General features: G+C 45.7%; 1 protein-coding gene across 7 annotated transcripts in view; it reads right to left on the bottom strand.

Annotated features, from left to right (window-relative positions):
* TBC1D14 (TBC1 domain family member 14) overlaps positions 1–21,232 on the bottom strand; it is a 767,086-nt gene that overhangs the window by 614,200 nt on the left and 131,654 nt on the right. For 2 of the 7 annotated variants that reach the window (XM_085642453.1, XM_085642450.1), the window contains exon 2: positions 16,938–17,088. The exons of 3 other annotated variants lie outside the window; for them this stretch is intronic. In XM_085642453.1, the coding sequence (XP_085498579.1) occupies positions 16,938–16,986 (49 nt within the window). In that variant the 5' untranslated portion in view covers positions 16,987–17,088. Of the gene's footprint in view, positions 1–16,937; positions 17,114–17,848; positions 17,952–21,232 lie in introns of those variants that run through there. 2 more of the 7 variants (XM_085642452.1, XM_085642451.1) reach the window with 2 other exon arrangements.

Raw genomic sequence — 21,232 nt, 5'->3', positions numbered from 1 at the left:
GGAATCTCTGATCGGTTCTTGATATGGGTAAAGGCGCTTTACCGCTCACCCCAGGCTAAACCAAGTTATGAGGGGTTACAGCCTAGGGTTTTTTCGGATAAATAGGGGTACTCAACAGGGGTGTCTTTTATCACCCCTGCTGTTTGCCCTTTACCTTGAACAATTTATTTGAATACTTATGATGAATGAGAACATACCGCCATTATCTTGGGGACCTAATGAGCTAAAACGTAATGCCTATGCGGAGGATATTGCATTCTTTACGATAGATCCAATCCAGTCTGTAGAAGTAATTAACCAGGAGGCTAATAGATTTGGTACCTTCTCTGGTTACAAATTGAATATTGATAAGACTCCGATTTTGCTGAATTACACACCAGAAACCCCTATAAAGGGACATTGTTCAGAAACTATATATCTTGGAGTTCATGTCACCCCTCAGATTTAAAATATTCTTAAATTAAATTATAAAGCGCTACTGACTGATACTGCTAGGAAACGTAAGAATTGGCACAAGCTCCCTAGCAGTATTATCGGACGATGTAATATTGTCAAAATGACTAATCCTCCCAGGTTTCTTTATCTATTTAGGTCTATTCCTTTTAAACTGCCGAACCTGTTCTTTAAGAAATTAGACGAGATAGTAGTTAGTTTTATTTGGGGGTATAGGCATGCACGTCGGGCTATTATGTTTTTAAAATATCCATTCAAATCAAGGTGGTCTTGCACTTCCTGATTTTAAATTATACTATTGGGCCTCATTAACGAGCAGATTTCGCAGACTCCTTTCCTATAAGGACCAAGATTTTAGCCATAGGCTTTTGCTAAATCAGTATAGTAGCAGATTTCTTTATCGAACACAGGACCCCAATTACTTTAAGAGGGTACGTTTCAAGACGTTGATGGGCATAACAATGGTTTGGCCAAAAATATCTACTACTTATTCTCTGCCGACTTATTTTACTAAGTTTCCGCTGTGGGACAATCCAGCTCTTCCAGATATATTCCAGGATAGTATAGCCACATATTGGGCTAGTCTTGGGGTAGATAAACTGGAAGATTTGTACGATATGGAGGGCTTTCATACTTTTCAAGATCTGAAAGATTCTTTTTCTATACCACGCCAGCACTATAATAAGTATTTCCAACTTAGGGATTCTTTTCTAAGATCGCAAGGACTTAAGACGGTGGAACCCCACTGACTACTGACTATTTTTCATGAAACCTTTCAGGGAAAATTAATCTGTGCTGTGTAAAAATGTTTAGTCGGGAAAAACTGGATCCTATTGATCTTTTAGCTAAGAAATGGAAAGTAATGCTTGCGGAGGAAATATTTGCTACAGCCCTAGAGGCTGCACTTACCACAGCAAAAGACGCAGCATGGTCTATTAATTTAAGGCTCCAACAATTTAAAACCATATGTATGCTCTATTACACACCTGATAAGGTTGCTAGATAGCGCAAACAACTACTCAGCATTTAAGTAATAGGAGGTTTCCTAAATCTGGGGGATATGGAGTAAATATTGTTCATATGTTTGCTGTGTGCCCGATGTTAGCGGCTTTTTGGCAAGAGGTCTTGAATGCATTAAGAAATCAACTTGGATTGGACGTGGATCTTACTACACCTAAGAATGCTGGGCTACAGAGAGAATGCCAATAGAGCGAAGAAGGCTTTAATAACTATAGTCATAGTCTCTGCTAGATTGGCTATAGCCCGGGCATGGATTTCCTCAGAGCCATGTAATGTAATGGAGTGGTGTAGTATTTTTATAGAAATCTTTGATTAGAGGTCTTAAGGCACTACAGAAATGTAATGCTATTTGGCATGGTATGAATCAGGGTTAATGTGCTAAACATTCTCTCTGTTTTGTTTTTTCACTGTCTATTACTTGCTTTTTTATTCTGGTTAAAAAAATTCTCTTGATTTCTGTTTTTGTCCCCCTAGAAAAACAAAATGTATAATAAAGAGTATGCAATCTATTGTGCCTGTATAACTTGTGTTTGAATCATTTGCAAAAAAAAAAAAATTGTTTAAAAAGACACTGGGGCCACAAAATCTTGTGTAAAGGAAGGAGCACTACCACTTTCTAACAAGACAATGAACACACAAGGGTTTTCTGGGGCTGTCAGGAGGTTTTCTTTCACCGAGTCAGTGAGCATGACAGTGGGAGACACACAATTAAAGGAACCATTATTTTTCTCCCCTGAGGCTCCAGTTAATATTCTTGGAAGAGACCTAATGAGTAAGTTGAATATGACAATCTCTTTTTTGGAAGATGGGTCAATGGTATGTTACACGACAGGTATCACATCAGGTAGGATGTTGTCACTCCTAGCTCATGAGGATTTGGGACAGCAAGTCAGAGCAATTCCAGTAGAGACAGAGGCTTTTTTTGCGTGGCATATATGCTTTGATAGACCATACACTAGCACAATTGGTAACAACAGTAGAGATACCTAAAGAATTATTGTTCCGACCTGAGAGGCCTATAGATCCTATAGAAGAAATTAACATGGTGTTTGAAATAATGGGCCCTTGAAATAAAAACACGATATGCGTTATTAATAGCATTTGACAGGAGACAGGTAAAGTGGGCATCAGTGGTGTTTACCGATCCAGGGATCAAGTTAAGAGATATAGCTGATGAAGAGATGTTTGATGACAGTACATCACTTCAGACAGTGGTATTTCAAATGGATATTCCAATTAGAATGCAATTACAATACAGAAAAGTTCAACTCTGAACAAGAAATGGCTTTACATGCTTACCACTGGCTTTATATGCCCATAGAAATCCGCCAGGAAGTGATCAACATCTAACACCACACCAAATAGTGACAGGCCGCCCAATACCTACCCCTTTGTCATTAACAAGGCAAAAGACAGATGTCCATTAAACAGCTGAAGTTTTAGGAGAAGAGATTAACTGTATTTGCCTGAGTTACTGAAGGCTGCTAAGTTCTTCTCTAAACCGGTATTGCGAACAAAGAAGTCCGCCCCAGTCCAGCAGACTAGCCCATTCCCTGTTGGCCAAGAGGTGTACATCCGTAACTGAACCCGGAAATGGAAGGATCCTCGTTACGACGGACACTTCTCCGTGACGATGAGCACTCCCAATGCCCTGAAAGTAGCTGGTCGGAAAACATGGATTCATCGAAGCCATGCGCGCCTGAACCTCGCGTCACCACAGACACCGCCGCAAGCCCAAAGGGGACTAAGAGGCACAGAAAGGAGTGCAAGAATGACCAAGTACCCTTTCAAAGCACAAATGGAGTACTTTGTCGACTCTACTCATGGCCAGTAATGCAGTGTTATTTTGCGGTTCTTCCTGTGCATTATTTTGTTTGCAGCAGTACTACTATTGTATTATACCCCGTGCATGGGGGGAGGGGGGGGGGTAAAAGTATTAGACGCTTGCAACGAAAAATACATGAGCAAAACAATGTATCCCATAGTATTCATGTAGGCATGTTAGATAACTTATGGTACAGGCATATGACAGAAATAGGTATGCAAACTTCAAATGTGTCTCGTTTTGTTTGTTCTTTGATTCCAAATGCTACTGATTCAGATAGGTTACACTCAAGAGAGGTAGCCCCAAATGTTACTGTGTCTGTTAGAACTTTTTCCTTGTAGAATGCGAGCACAGATGCAACCACTGTGGATTAGACAGGCAGCATATTTAGTAAACACTACACTTTATGAAGAAGAGGTAGCAGATGTAATGGATGTCATAATAGATCATAACAAGATACTAGTGGTGCGAGATGAGGAAGACAGGAATTATGATGTACAAGGATCAGAATTGGAGAGAAAATATTAAGACAGGGCTTTTTAGGAGTATCTAGGCCAATGCTTTTCTGCAAAAATTATTCCGTTGCACCCCGACCCCATGATTGTCAAAAAAGACCTTATTTCAGGGTAAATGGATCAGTTTATGTTCATGGACAATGGCACCACAATACTACATTTGGATGTAGGGCACTCTATCTATGGAAGGGAAATCAAACTGATAATAGTACATGTCAGAAGTGTCAGAGAATTGAGAATATCTTTAGGCTAACCTGGGTAGAAACTCCTACAATTATTCAAGCAGGTAGAAAACCCACTTTATCTTTGTGTTTTAGAGGAAATGGAACAGTCCCGGTGGGCCGGAACGTCAACTGCAATGTCACCACTTTCAATTCGGACTTACTGTAGGGCACCTCCAGCCTAAAGGACTACTACTAGATCTGTGGCGAGTGGCCGTATACACTACCCCCTCCAGGATGGCAAGGTATTTGCTCCCTGGCAACTGTGCACACACCATCCTTGGTGATTCCAGGGGTAGACATTTTGCAATTGCACGCACATCCTATTTGCAGTCCAACGACTTTGCTACATCATCGGAGAAAGAGAACTGCTGAGTATTATGGCGCAACAGCCTAGGAAGGTGTGCCACAAGAATACAGGCTCTTTAATGATGCACAAATACCGTTTGGAAGCATCCTCACATTTATACAAGCTAAAGCAACTGTGCGTTGGATACAAATTAACCGCTTTGGACTAATGCAGGCTATCAACGCCACGGAGAACGGTTTTAATGCTATCAAGAAGGAGTTGCAAGCTGTGAGAGTGATGCTTATCCAGCACCCCTATGTCCTTGACTTAATGACAGCCTTGGAAGGAGTCTGTGCCAAAATCCATACTGCCTGCTGCACATATGAGAATGGAACTCTGACAGAGGTCATACAAGCTCTGAATACCTTCCAAAGAAGATGATGGATGGAAGGGGTGCCCACAGCGAATGGTATACTGGGTGGTTTACTTGGGTACCTTCCTGGATGTCAGGACTATTTAAGGTCTTGATACCCATTGTGGTGATCTTAATGTTGATCTTCTGTGTCCTCCAGGTAGTGATAGGATGTTGCAAGAGGGTTAGTCAGAAGATAGTAGGGATGTTCACTAAGAGTGGTCAATAAAATGAAGGATGTTGAGGAGAATGTATACACTTTAATGATGCCAAAGGAAGGTGAGGAAGTAGTTGAAAATTCAATTAAAGGGAGGGAGAAATCTAAATAATGGAGAGAGTGTATGTTTCAATGCAAACCTCGGCTGGAAAATGTGTACAAATATATGTAGTTAAAGACCAATAGCCTGCTACGATAGCAGAATGAAAAACAGCACCAATAGGGTTAAGATGTGAAGGGAGAAAATGCATGTTTTCGTAGACTAAAGAAATATATTTAGGCAGCTACCATAGCTGTGAAGGCCACAGGCTTGCTTTCTAGGGAACACGTGTTTAATAAAATATGTTGATAGGAGTAGAATAGATGTGCAAGGCAGCCAGGATGTTAGGCTTCATAGAACCCCAGACATGTAGGAATAGTCTCTCACGCTTCAGACCCAGACAAGCAAAGGACACCAAGTTAGCGTAGAAATGTGGCAACCCCCAGGTGCAAACTTTTATAATAATTATGTGATTTGTTATTTTTGTAGAATAGTATTGCCTTTAACAAAGACTTCTGCTGGAAGTTTCCATCAATAATTATGCATGTGACGTATTCACCTTTGAAATGAAACAGTATATGTTTCACTGAGTTCTCATGTACCACGGTAAGCTTTAGGTCACAGCTATGCAGAGGTTTCTATTCTTCCCCCTCGATCGAGTAAATAAACTCTGTGCTGTGCTGCTAAAACTAAAAAAAGTCATGTTTTCTTTTCTTTCATCCTGAGAACAACGCATCTCCACTGAATGGGCCACACTCCTCCTGAGCTTCCGGCACACAAATCTAAAATACCCAGTCCTCCCCTACATCACTGCGATTGCCCGTGGCGCCATATTGCACACACCCTCTCACGGTCGCAAGCAGAGCCCTCCACCCCCAGAGTCTCCAATACAGCACGCATGAGTGGTTGTCACAGCCAGCTCTCCCTAAGGCCCATCAAGACCACGCCTCATTACCACCCACAACCCCATGAACAAGAACACTTGCAAAACGCACCCACCTGCCAACCCACACCCCCTCTATCTGTTAACCCTCCCCAGTGTGTCCGAGTTCATTGTTGGTCATCCTCTCCCGATTATAGTTATTCCCCCCCCAATGATCCTCTTCCTTTGTATAGCACACTAGAGGGCATAACTGCGAGACGACAGACACACATAGTGGGTAGTATCATTTTCTGTGTATCATCGCCCATCTCCAGCACAATGTCAGTCCCCAAAGCTTCTCTTTGTAACAGTGATATGGCATGTGTAATTCGATTTCCAACTCTATTTATATGTAATCATACACAACAACAAACTGTATTGCTCTTGAAATATTTAAAACCAAATAAAAAGTTTAAAAATTAAAATTAAAAAAAGCCCAGAGCTGAAGGCGAGGTCCTTTAATAAGGGAGCGGGCCTTTAATGGCCGGTATAGCCCAGCTATGGCAGGCTATAAAGCTATTAGGATGCCTTTGTTCACAGCTGTTGCTTTGAATGTTCTACATCTAACAGCTGTGCACAGGGCCATGGCTGTTCGCTTTTGAACATTCACAGCAATCGCTGTGAACAGGGGCTGAAGCTAGCCCCTGGTTCTTCCTGACTTGGCTAAACTGCTTTGTGTAGTTCAGCCAAACCAGGGAGGCCCAGGAGTTGAGCAGCATTCCCCCCTCCCTCTTTCTGAAGCACTAGTACCACTAATCTACAGGTGGAGAGAAATGTTTAGGCTGTGTGTGTCCTCCTGCATGGCCTCTGCCTAGTGGATATATTTGAGGTTCAGGGGAAGAGAGATGCAGAAGCTGTGCATTAGGACACAAATGTGGAGAGCAGCGGGCCTATATTACTTTATATAGGCAGCTGTTACTCCATTGTCTTCAATGGAGCTCTCAATATTCCAATGTTCTACTATAGGCTTATAGCTGCTGCTGAGAGTTATATCGGTTGTTAAAGGCCCTGAACACGAGCGATAGGCACAACTTGCAGGAGAGGGCCTATAATGAGGGAGAGGCCTTTAACAACCTGTATAGCCTGAAGAAGAAGGGCTATAAGGCTACTAGAACTTTCCACCCACTAAGGGTAGAATGTTCTAAATTAAAAAGTAAGAAACATGAAAACAAACATTGGATTGTTGGAGCAGAAGGCTTATACCTGCTATTATAAAGCCAGCCATTATCAACCTTGATCTACTTCATGGTCTTCAAGGGAGCTCCAACATTCCAATGTGCTAATATAGCCTTGGAGCCCGCTGTAGCGGGCTTTACTGGCTATTAAAAGCCCGCTCCAGCGTTATTACGAGGGCCTTTCATATCATTTCAATGTTCTCATAAAAGTTAATGAAAGTCTTTCAAATGATGTGGGCTAACTCTCCCTCACTAAACTTCTCGCCTTGTTTTTCGTTACAGCACATGAGAAATGTCGCATCCTGCTTGCTGGATGACATAGCGGGAGAGAAGACAGCATAGGGCCCCCTTGAGAATCCACAAATTAACTTACCAATCTAAGCTATCATAAAGACAACAAGTGTGACTAGGCAATAGCTGTGGTCACATTAAAGAAGGGTACCAAAAGGACTGGCCTTTGCTATTAGACATGTCATGGACAATCTCTGCCAAATATTGTTGTCCCTTATAGCCTGGTACAGGTAGAGTCGAGGGCAGGTGGTGGGACTCTTGAGTGACTGTTTTGCTCTCTTGAATGCACCCTGGAAATCCACAAGTGTGATTTCCACGCTTTGTCTATAATCCCATAAAAGGGTGAACCAGGTTGACAATATCACGCTGCATTTGATAGTGTTGCAAAAACCTACTCTCTGGTCTAAGTTACTTATCCATTTATTGAGGATTGTTTCACCACTCTCACAAGCTTTATGTCAGGATTCTCCCTGGGGAGAGTGATGGTCAAAACACAGAGTACTGTACTGAGCTTCCCATCCATTTTGTGAATACCTGGTGGTCCTTTCCCATCTATAACCAAGTGCAGTGTAACTATTGCCATAAGGATAGGAATAATGGACTCCCAAAGCAGCTTTGTAGCCTGCATGCGTACCGTCCCTTAACTTATAAGAATTTTTAAGTAGAAGCAAAAATAAATTGGTTCTGGATACCCACTAGTAGGAGAAGTACTGCCGGGGCATGTCAGAGATAGACATCTCTTTACATTGGACTAAGCACCTAAAGATGGTTACAGCAAGAGCTTGCTGTATAACGTTTGCCTGATATTAAACACCACCCAGTTCTTCTAGGAGCCGTTTAAACAAACATATTGCCACCGGGGACCACCTTAACAAGCTCAAATGACCTCACAGGGTATTCTGGGAACCAGTGCTACGATTACTGATCAATACTGTTTTCAGGTCAGGTCGCCCCCCTACTGCGTTAGCACGCCCTGCTAGTGCTGTGTCCCTGTGCCTCGCTGCTGCCACCGGTTCGATCCCTGGTGGCCCAGAGATCGTAATTTTGCCTCCTCTTACTTCCCATTGTATTGTATCCCCATTGTATTGTATTTTACTGACTGCACTTTTGTATTTCCTTTCCTGCTCCTTTTTTCGTTCTGTACCCGCCCCACTGTTGTTTTTTTCCCCCCCGCCGTTGCTCCTTCGTTCCCCGCCGCTGCGTCCCCTGCGGCCCCGCCCCCTTACCTCGATTAGTCCCCGCTCCCAGCTGCCCCTCCCTCCCTCGACCCCTACATAATGCAGGACGCTGCGCGCTAAGGGAGCGACCCTTGACCCAGTTTTCAGGCCAGGTCACCCCCGTACCGCGTTAGCACGCCCTGCTAGTGCTATGTCCCTGTGCCTCGCTGCTGCCGCCGGTTCGATCCCTGGTGGCCCAGAGATCGTAATTTTGCCTCCTCTTACTTCCCATTGTATTGTATTCCCATTATATTGTATTTTACTGACTGCACTTTTGTATTTCCTTTCTTGCTCCTTTTTTTTGTTCTGTACCCGCCCCACTGTTTTTTTCCCCCCGCCGTTGCTCCTTTGTTCCCCGCCGCTGCGTCCCCTGCGTCCCCGCCCCCTGACCTCGATTGGTCCCCGCTCCCCCCTCCCAGCTGCCCCTCCCTCCCTCGACCCCTACATAATGCAGGCCACTGCGCAGCCGCGCGCATCAGGCGCGCCGGTGGCGTGCCTAAGGCAAGCCCGTCTGCGCCCGTCGGCGCCTGGACCGCGCCAGAACCCCTGGTCCCCACCGTAGCCAGGCCACCCGACTGAGCTCCGACTCCGCCGCCCTCAACGCACTCAACACCGGACGACCGCCCGCCTGCTACCGAGCCACCCCGAAGCGCACCCACGGACCCTTCACCTGTCAAGCCTGCAAATACACCTGCCTCCGAACCTACCACCCGCACACCAAACCGAGCAACAACAACAACCACCTCAAATGCATCCTCCTCAACACACGCTCCGTCCACAAGCACGCCATCGAACTCTGGGACCTCCTCGACACAACAGCACCAGACGTCACCTTCCTCACGGAAACCTGGATGAACGTCTTATCGGCCCCCGACATCGCCATAGCCATCCCGGACGGCTACAAGCTCACCCGGAAGGACCACGGCAACCAAACTGGAGGAGGAATCGCCATCATTTACAGGAACACCATCAACATCACGACCAATGCCGAAGACACACTCTCCGCCGCCGAACACCTCCACTTCCAGATTCACACCGACCCCAAGACCACCCTTAGAGGAACGCTCATGTACAGACCCCCGGGCCCGCGCACACAATTCTGCGAAACCATCGCCGACTTCATCAGCCCGCACGCCCTAGCCTCACCAGAATACATCCTCCTAGGGGACCTGAACTTGCATCTGGAGAACAACACCAACACCCTGCTCGACAACCTTGCCAACCTCGGACTCAAACAACTGGTGAACACCCCCCCCCCCCCCCCCACATCGCTGGGCACACGCTCGACCCCATCTTCTCCGCCAGCAACCACGTCTCCTTCAGCCACTCGACCAAACCACACTGGACCGACCACAGATGCATACACTTCACCTTCAAAAAGACTACATCCCACCACAGCACGCAACAAATCCCCCGAAGACGCTGGAGCAAAATCACCACAGACCAACTCCTCTCATCACTAAGCAAGAACCCGCAAACCGACACCAACGACGCAGCCCACAATCTCACACAGTGGATCACCAACTGCGCTGACGACCTCACCCCACTGAAGAACCACCCAGGCAAGACCGGCAACAGGAAAACCCCGTGGTTCACAGACGCCCTCAAAGACTCAAAGAAATCCTGCCGATCCCTCGAAAAAACCTGGCACCACAAACGAACTACAGAAAACATGACAGCCCTCAAGAACGCCACCCGCGAACATCACCAGCTGATCCGCACAACCAAAAGGACATCATTCAAAGAGCGACTAGACAACAACACCCACAACAGCAAGGAACTCTTCAACATCGTCAAAGAGCTCTCCAACCCCAACGCCAGCAACGACGACATCACACAGTCACAAGAACTCTGCAACTCCCTCGCCACGTTCTTCCACCGAAAGATCGCAGATATACACAAAAGCTTTCGGACCCCAGACTCCGCCTCCAGTCACCGAACCAGCGACCCCCACCACCACCCTCAGCGCCTGGACCCCCATCAGCACTGAAGACACCACCAACATCATGAACTCCATCCACTCCGGCTCCCCCTCTGACCCATGCCCCACCACATCTTCAACAAAGCTGACACCATCATCGCACCCCATCTCCGGAACGTCATAAACATCTCGTTCACGTCAGCCACCTTCCCCGAGAACTGGAAGCACGCAGAAATCAACGCCCTTCTGAAGAAAGCCACAGCGGACCCCAAAGACCTATAGAACTTCCGCCCCATCTCTCTTCTTCCCTTCCCGGCCAAAGTCATCGAGAAGACCGTCAATAAACAGCTGACTGCTTTCCTCGAGACAAACAACTTGCTCGACCCGTCCCAGTCCGGATTCCGGGCCAACCACAGCACAGAGACCGCCCTCATTGCAGTCACGGACGACATCAGGACCCTGATGGACAACGGAGAAACAACCGCCCTCATCCTCCTAGACCTCTCAGCCGCTTTCGATACTGTCTGCCATCGCACCCTAACAACCCGCCTCTTCAACACAGGGATCCAAGGAAAGGCCCTGGACTGGATCACCTCGTTGCTCTCTGACAGAACCCAGAGAGTCCGCCTCCCTCCCTTCCGATCAGCGGCCACCGAGATAATCTGCGGCGTACCCCAAGGCTCCTCGCTCTGCCCGACCCTCTTCAATATCTACATGAGCCCCCTCGCCGCCATCGCACGCAAACACAACATCAACATAGTCTCCTATGCCGACGACACCCAGCTCATACTCTCCCTCACCAAAGCCCCAGCCAAAACCAACCTCCAGGAAGGAATGAAAGACGTCGCAGGATGGATGAAGCTCAGTCGCCTGAAGCTGAACTCTGACAAGACGGAGGTCCTAATCCTCGGACAATCCCCATCCGCCTGGGACGACTCCTGGTGGCCCACAGCACTAGGCTTCGCGCCGACACCATCGGACCACGCACGCAACCTGGGTTTCATCCTGGACTTCTCCCTCTCAATGACCAAACAAGTCAACTCCGTCTCGTCGTCTTGCTTCAACACCCTGCGCATGCTCCGAAAAATCTTCAGATGGATCCCCACCGAAACCAGAAAGACCTTCACCCAGGCCCTCGTCACCAGACGACTGGACTACGGAAACGCCCTTTACGCAGGAACCACTGCTAAACTTCAGAAACGATTACAACGCATACAGAACGCCTCCGCACGACTCATCCTCGACATCCCTCGCCACAGCCACTTCTCCGCCCACCTGAGAAACCTGCACTGGCTCCCCGTCAACAAGAGGATCACGTTCAGGCTCCTCACCCACGCACACAAAGTGCTCCACAACATGGGCCCCGAATACCTCAACAACTGCCTCTCGTTCTACACCCCCACCCGCCAGCTCCGCTCCGCCAGCCTCGCCCTCGCAACCGTCCCACGGATTCGCAGAACCACCACCGGAGGAAGATCGTTCTCCTACCTGGCAGCCAAAACATGGAACTCCCTCCCCGCACACCTACGAATGACCCAGGACCATCTCACATTCAGGAAACAACTCAAGACCTGGCTTTTCGAGCCATAGCAGCGACCCCCCCCCCCCCGCTCCCCCCCTCCCTCAGCGCCTTGAGACCCTCACGGGTGAGTAGCGCGCTCTATAAATGTCTTGATTGATACTGCGGTGGAGGATTTAAACTGGTGAACAGAAGAAGCACATTCTGTATAGTTCCTTTACATGCTAGTACCAAGGACTGTCATGCAGAAGCTGCAACTATCTACAGATTTAGGAACTTAGAATTGATCATGAAGCATGAAACCTCCAAGTAAGTGATGGCTCATTACAAATGTGATGTGCTGGACCACCTAAGTAACTTGGAAGGCAAACAAAATTACAGGATAGCAAGAGAATTCAGTCACCCAGTAAACAAAAGATCAGTTATCTACTCTAAAACAGCTCAATGTTAGTAACAGCTTGGTTCCGTGGATGCAAATAACCCAGGTCACCAGGGGCGTAACACAGGCCCCCGCAGCCCCCGTGGTGCAGGGGGGCCTCTGAGCTGCAGGGGACCCCCTCAGCACAGTACTCAGTAGATTTACCAAATGTTTTAAGAGAGCGTTTGTGGGACGCAAAGCGACGTGTGTAATAACACCGATTCACTTTTGTGCACATTTTATTTTTGCTTCAGAAGTCTTTGCGAGCACAGCACTCAATGGCACTGTGAAGCACATTTCGAAGTCCTTGATGTAAAGTGGGTGTTACGGGGTGGGAACGGACTCCCTTGTAGAAGTGAACGCAATCCCCTACCTACTAAAGTCACAAAACATTGCATAACCAAGGGTTAGTTTAAAACAATGGCACATGTTGCGGTTGGCAACATTGCTTGATTTTTCAATGCATAATTGTCCATAATTGTAAAAATTACAAGCCGTCCTCTTCCTGAAGATAATTATTCCAGAGGATAACCCTCGGGAACAGAAGTGAGGCAAAATACGCTCGAAAGCCTCCGCGATGAGGCGCGAGGATAGATATTGTGTTGTGCTTTGCAAGCATGGCAATTTGCATTGGCAAAGAAGGAATCACAACGCAGTGCATGGTTACTAAGCGCCCAGAGGGAATGTTAAAAACCTGAATAAGAGTTGTATTAAATGAAAATGAAGTTTAGCAACTGGACAGGGGTTGAAGGCTCACAAAGGATTAAAAATAAAAGTTACCATGTAGGATTTTCAGGCCTTCATCGTCTAGAAGGAAGCTTAGAGTAAACGTGTGTTGGGTTCTTTCTGCAGGCGCTGCCTTCAGATAAAACGCCTCCCCTTGCTTGCAAGCGGGATCCCTCTCGGAGGGGATTTTTGCACTCAGTAGCCAAAGTGTGCCAGCAGCACTACAGTGCATAGTGTTGCCAGGTGCTAGCTACGGCACTGTGATACATTTCTGAGACCTCGCACATCATTAGCAATACCTTCATATCTCAATGCGCAGGGCTTAGGTCAGACACCCGCCTCAGCAAAACTCAGATTTGCTTTTCTGTGCACTATTTTATTAATATATTCATTCAGTTTTACACCACACAATTAAAAAAATGGAGATAGGTGTGGATAGGCTGTATTTTGGTGTTATGCAAAGAAGTTTCGGTAAAGTCCCTTGAAGAAACTGGGAGGTTCTGGGGCCAAACTACATAATCTGTGCTCACTGTGCAACTTGTCTTCTGTTCTGGGCCCTCTGTCGTGAGGGGGTTAGGGGGTCGTGGTATTAAAGAAGGGGCCAAATAGCCCCTTGTAGACCTGGTTTGACAGTGCAGTTGTCACCAATGTTTTAAAATATAGATAGAGTGGGTTTTGGTTCCACCCAGAAGAGTAGTTTGTTCTCCCCTCATTCTATTAGCTGTAGCATATCTCCTGCTATGGAGTGCGTGTGTTGCAATCTACTGTACTCCTCAAAAGTACACTGAATCATTGCACATTAAAACATTCTCATAAATGCATTGCACATAGATAGCAAATGTTTTTTTTACTGCAGCATCCCTATTCAATAATGACTTTACCAATGCTTGTTTAATATAGAATGTAGGTGCACATGCCAATTATAATTGCTTCCATTTCATAAGAGTACGGCACTATGCTGATGGGAGAATTTGTTTTCTTAACATATGCTTCAAATTAATGAATATAAAAACCAACAACACCCCCCTTTCCGGCCCCCCTCCCCGCAACTTCCCCGGAGGTGCCCTAATGTATATCAGTAGATAGGTGGTACATATGCTACCTCTGGGTACCATTTGGGAAGGAAGATGCACTTTGCCATGGACCCCTGGGACCTCCCACTTGTTCATGAGGGTGTCACTGGCCTCCTTCCAGTGCTGGATGAGGTATGAAGTATGGATCTCACTGCCAATTCCTGTGAAGCGGTACTCTTGCATTTGTGGTCACCTTCAGACCCTCATGATGGTAGGTGCAGTGTGTGACTGTTCCCACCCTTGAGGGACCTCCAGTGTCCACTTTAACCTGCAGACAAACACGGAATGGTGGGCGTGCTTCTGCTTTCAGCCAACACTGCACATGCAAATAGCCACCACCTACCCAGGCACACCATGCTCGGGTGTGTGGTCAGACACAAACCCGGGCAGTACAGAATGTAGAGGTAAAAAGTGCAGTGCTTAATACGGAAAAGTGAGATAAGGAGACAGCAAGTATAGGGAAGGTGGACATAAGAGGCGTGAGATGGAATCAGCCCTGGTATTCTGCAACCCTGGATTTCGGTGGGTCTGGTAACAGGCTTCTAAGAAAAACTTTGAGCCCTGTACCGCTATAGTTCTACTATTACTACTACAGTACTACCACTACTATTACTACAGTACTACTACATTTACTGTACTACTACAATGCGACTACTACTTCTACAGTACTTATATTACTATTTCTACAGTACTACTGACAAAAAAACTACCACTACTATTACTACAGTACTACTATACTACTACTGCTGCAGTCCATTACTATATCTACAGTACTACTATGACTAAAGTACTACCACTATCATTACTACAGTAGTACTACTACTACTACAACTACTGTACTACTACAGTGCTACTGCTACATTACTTCTATTACTATTGCTACAGTACTACTACTACTACAGCACTACCACTATGACTACAGTGCTACTACTACCACTACTATTACTACTAGAACTGTACTACTACAGTTTTACTACTATTTCACTACTACTACACTACTTCTACTACTGTACTACTACATTACTACTGTACTAATACAACTACTGTACCACCACTACTACTACTATTGGACTACTAAAGTACAACTACTACAATACCACTCTTCTTCTTTCTAGCCCTACAGAACGGATATGGTGTTGTTGATGTCCTGAACTCTGCATACCCTTCTCCTCTTTTCGATTACTTTATCTGCCTTTCTGCGAGTTACGACGCTTTTCGTGGAATATGACAAGAACTGCTCTATTCCTTTCTGCGGCGAAAAGTAGTTGACGAACATACACTTGAATGTGCATCCGGATTTACAACCTGTTACTCCTATGCATCATTTTAAAAATTCAACTGAAACAAAAAACTTCATGTGCAACTAAGAGCAAGGAAAATATCAAATCCTCAGCTGTTCGCACAGTTATTTCGAATTAAGCGCACAGCGGAAGTGGCATCTGGTGATGTTATAACTGTTGGCTTCCTTTAACTGATCTGCACTCTTCAATATAGTGCCTCACGCAGCACATTCTCTTTTATATAAATAAACTGGCGTTCCGGATTAAATCCAGAGCGGGAGCCCCTCTCTGTACCTTGCAGGGAGGCCCCCTGAACTTTCGTTACGCCACTGCAGGTCACCACAAATCAGAAACGTTGTATTGTTCATATCGTGTATGTAGTTAATGTTAAACATATTGTAAAATCGAACGCCTATATTAGGCACATATAAAAGCCATCCAAAACAAAGTACAGCAATTGTTCTCCGTGACTGATAAATTAACCTGTATCTTGTTGATAAGATTTTCAATACTTTAACATACAAGGCTGTCCTCTGTTATCAGTTGACCGACTAAAAGCGCAGAAGGGCTAAATTATGAAGGTACTGCCAGACTGACAGTTCGAATCTTAGTTTAAATACACTATTTAACCCTAGCCAGAGCAATCCTTACTACTTCATTTATGTATTTAATTACGTGAAGCCTAAAAGGTGAAGTTAAGTGGCCGGAGACACTTTTTTTTATTTAAACTGTCCTTGGTGCACAGCGGTGCTGGTATGTACTACTGTGCATTACATGTCCATACTGCGAATTCCCTACCTCACAACTTACAGCTACAATATCAACCTCCATCAAGCAACGCTTATTCCCATCCAGTCAATGCAGGTATTGGACAGTAACCCATTTTTAGTCTACGCACCAGCTGCAAATGGCTAATAATTTACTTTTCGAGACACGTTTCTTCTTTAAGATGGTGAAGGAAAACGATAAAGTTGCAAAAGCGAAACTTTGGGCCGCTAATCCATCACTCAGGAACAGGAAGAAACAAACCCTTTTCCGAGCATGTGACAGACATGGGCGAGTTTGTAAACCACATATTGCCATACATCACGTGGGAATGGCAGTTGAAGCCTGTGCACCCCACTACTAGGTTTATAATTAACAACGCACAGCCGATGTTTTGTGGTTTCTGGGGCAGTCCTGAAAACAGAAAATAAAACGCTCAAATGGAAGCTGTAATGCGAGCCCAGGGATGTGCAGTGGTAGGCAGCAGGGTCCGGTTTCCTGCTCGAGGCAGCAGTTACCACAAAGGATATTTTTGAGCCCCTGAGAAAGCGGCGGCCTGGAACTCCAGTCCACGTAGTGAGGAGTTACCCTGGCCCAAGGGGCAGTGGGAAGGACGTTGGCCGCTCCGAGTGTCTCACCTGGGCCCTGATGGTCTCCGCCCTCCGGCTCTCGGTCATGCTGCGCCATGGCCCGACCCCGCGGCGTGGTTTCTACCAGGAGCTGCCGCCGGGGGGCGGGGGCTGCTGCCGGCTCATCCCCCTCTCCGCCTCCTCCAGGTCACAGAGCACCCTGCGGACAGAATGAGGAAGCAGATGAGCGTGGAAGCAGCGGGGTACCGAAGCATACCGTACAGCAGGGAGGGAGGTGCAGCTGTGAAGAGGGCGAGCACCTGTGACGAGAGGGAGGGGCTAAAGAGACACCTGTGAACAGGGAGTTAGAAGCGGAGACAAAGCACATTAATATAAAGGACGAGACACCTGCGCTAAGAACGGACACCTGAGGAAGGAGTACAAGAAACACACCTGACACGCGGGCACAGGCGGATACAAGGGCTAACAGACTGCAGACACTCATGAATGGCGGCACGAGGAGACCTCTCCGAAAATAACAAAGATATGTGAACTGAGAGACATTAAGGTGATACTGGGGGAAGTGATGGAAATTTAACATTTAACGGAGATAGAACGAGGGGATAGGCGAAGAGACAGGTGGAGAGACATGAATTAAAGGGGGGTTGCCAATTATGAGATTGAACGAGCAAGCAGTGGTCGAAGTGGGCGGGATCGGCAGGGCACGGCGTGCCCCAACTTTTTTAATTTTATTGATTCCGTTCCCCTACTTTATTATTATAAACACACGTCCAGGGACGGGCGGGCAGAGAAGGAACGGCAACGTCTCTTTCTTCCTCCCCAGAGAAGACAAGGCCAATGTCGACCTCTGCTCTGCTGCGGACAGCTGACCCCCTCTCTTTATCACTCATCCTCCCTCTCTTTCTGTCTTGCTTCTCCTCACTTACTGGAAACCCCGACTTCAAGAAACGGTTTCTCACCCCCTCTTTCCTCCTTTCGTTTATTTGTTCCTCCGTGAAATGGATCCAAAAACGAACAACACTTTTGCTGGAAATGACTTTTTCGGACATTTTTCTATCCAAAGTGCAGCCTAGGGACGTAGAGAAATAAAAGGTTCAAATTGTGATTAAATAACTACACAAATATTGCTTTATTTTATAGGCGCTTTAAAGAGATCTTAGAGACTAAGAGCACCAAAATGTAAAATGAAGCACTGGCCAGAAAGCTAGACTTGGAGCCTGGTCGGTGCACCACTGCTGCAGGGAGAGCTCTGGGTGACTTGTGACAACGGTTAGGTCTCAGTTCACCTCTTGATGGAGTTGGGAGTTAGACAGGCCAGCTCCTTTCCACTTTCTCCTTGCGCTACAGTTGCTATTTTCTCAGAGTGAGGCGCTGCACTAAACAGCTGAATGAAGACAAGCCTCACATCTGATAGTGAGGCGCAGTGTTTAGCAACAACTTACAATTTAAAATCACCTGCTGCAGAGTTCCTTGTGTCTCCAGCTTGCAGGCACCAATAAAAATGTCATAACTCTTGTAATTAATGTTCCTGCTAGAGAAACTGAGATGGAATTTTGTCTAGTGGCAGTTTTGACTCGCCTTAAAGTAGCACAGCAGGTTAATATGCCTTCTGCAAAGAACAGATCTATATTTTATGTGGATAGCTGAGTGGATTAGTAAAGCCAGCACTTTAAAACAAATGAAATGCATGTGAGAGAGTGTCTATAGAGAGATAAGGGGCACTTTGGCCAGATGGTAGTGAGAGAATCCAAGGAGGAGGTCATGGGAAAGATTGGCGCCAAAAAAGATTGTCGCACAGGGTGCCACCAGTGCTAAAGTCGGCCCTGCCCTTGTGGCCAGTCCGCCTCATCCATTGGTACCTCCATTGGCTTTGTTTTAGCAGTAGTAGCTGCAACTCACCAGGGATCGGCAATGCAGGATTTGCACGCCCCCCAAACTAAGTTCACAAACTTAATGGCCTCTCAGCTTCATGCACATGCATTTTTAGCATGTGCTGCCTGCTTTGGGGCACTGGAATTATGCAGTAATGGGGGGCAAAATTATGCGCGTGTTGACTAAATTATGCCGCAAAAGAAAGGCTGCAGCGTAATGCAGCATATTTTCTGATACTTTATTATTTTGACATTTCTACACATGCTAACAGTCTCTGCGAAGATTTTGCCTTATTAGTACTAGTGTAACATATAAATGCAGTAGTGAGAAAGGTGACCAGTCAACCTTTGCCAAGGACCCTCCACTTCTCAGAAACACAAGTCACATCTTTTGGTAACTTTTGATCTGTTTGTGCTACAAACAAATTATTGGTTAAAATCGTCAAATTATGCAGCAGATGATGCATTATGTGGCAAATATTGCATAGCCATAATTATATAGTAAACATTTGCAAACTAGGATATTTTGCCATTCATGTTTGAACTGCTCTTGTAGAAAAAGGGAGCAGTGCTGAAGACAGAAACTCCATGCTCGGAGACAATTGGCTTGTGATTCTACTTCTAAGCATATTTGGGGTACTTTGTGATTGGAAACATATCACACTTTCTGAATGTCAACAACTCATATTATACCTTAAATAGACGTGTATTCATTGGTTGAATTAAATATCGTAATAAGCTGTAACTGGGTAGTGAAATGCCAAACAAATACTAAAAATTAGAATGATTTGCTCTTTCTGGCCACACCTTTGACTCCGCCCACTGACTCAATCCTTGGGTTAGTCCCGCCCTCTAATTCTCCACCCACAGTTCCCCTACTTTTTTTTTCCACTTCGACCACTGCGAGCCAGACAACGATATACAGCAGGAGCAGCTGCGAAGAGAGAGAAGGAGGGGGTGGTGTCAGTTCTTGGGGTGGGGGGGGGGGGGTCGTAGAGAGTTTTGGCAGGTGAACAACATGTAAATCAGCTTTTGTTAAAGCTTCACTGAAAAGCCTGCAGTCCAGCGGTCTCTGCCTAGTCGTTACATTTTTACAGTAAATGCCCATCACTTAGGCTACTAAGTCAACTAGGACGGAAGCTGCCATCGTGCACAAATAGACAGTAGGGGTATCCTGCGAAACTTCCACTATAATAACAAGTATTTGCAATGCAAAGGGTCTCGCATTTGCGTGAGTTTTAGCTATTGGCATTGTAAATGACAATGCCGGTTATTTATGTGTTTTGAAAAACTGCAAGCGTATAGTCCTTGTTTACGAGAAGCAAGGTTGGCGGTAAAAAAGGCTTATTAACTGCCTGCCTTGCTTCTCGTAAGCAAGTACAAAGTGCTTGTTTACACACCGTTTGCAGGTTTTCAAAACGTATATATAAAAGGCATTGTCATTTACAATGCCAATAGCTCAAACACTTGCAAATGCAAGACTTCTTGCATTGCAAATGCTGATTGAGCCATAGGAAGGCAGGGACCATGACGCCAGGCCAAGTCTTTCAAAAGCAGGAGGGAGGAGGAGGCAGCTGTAGCTAAAACAGACCTCAGTCTTTGAATGCACAGCAAATGTGGCAAGAAAAGAGCAAGATTTACCCCCCTATTTACAACAGAGCTCTGTAAACCACAAGCACTGATCTCCAGTGCTTCAACTTAAAGAAAGAAATAGTGCTCACAAGCTCTGAGTATCAACACATGTAAACGGGCAGTCCTTGAAAATGGGCAGAGCTTTTAAAGGCCATATCCTGAATACAGCATGTCTCGCAGAGACAGCGCAAGCGCTGCCTAAGCAAAACCTAAAAAGGCCTGTAGCTCCCATCACAAGTTATTAAGGATTCGAAAACAATCAGATAAATGCGTTTTTGCCTACCCTATTAAAGGAAGTACAAACAATTACAATATAAGGGTTAGTAGTGCTTTGATTAATTGTTTTACTCCTATGAGGCCATTCCTAATTTGCAGCACTATATGAAGTGGCATTGACCAAGCCAATAGGCCTTGCCTTGTAAATCTATTGGTTCTCTATTGCTAGTGCTGTGCATCATCAACAAAAAGAAAAGGATTTTGGTGATGCTGTGCTGCCCGAACTATTCTTTAGGCAAGTACATGCATTATGAAATATGCACGTGCATGAAATACGGTGCATAATAGCCCTATGGAGTAACGCAGGCACTGTTTTATTTCCAATTTGGCCTATCTACGATGGCATACACCACAACAGTAAACGTAAAAAAAAAAAATGAAATTGTTGGAGAGCATGAAATCGCTTTTTGTGTAACAAACAGCGCAGAGCAAATGGCAGCTGCCAGACACCCACAACAAAAAATACAAGTTTAAATAAAGAATGTAAATGTCTATTAGGGGTAGGGGAGCAAAACTGGAGTAGGTAGCAAAGTAAAGGAGGAGCTGATATGAATTTAAATTAAA

The sequence above is a fragment of the Triturus cristatus genome, chromosome 2_2 (assembly GCF_964204655.1).
Source record: "Triturus cristatus chromosome 2_2, aTriCri1.1, whole genome shotgun sequence".
NCBI classification, from domain to species: Eukaryota; Metazoa; Chordata; class Amphibia; order Caudata; family Salamandridae; genus Triturus; species Triturus cristatus.
Note: the sequence above shows the minus strand (reverse complement) of the source record. Positions and strands in the feature narration are given on the sequence as shown.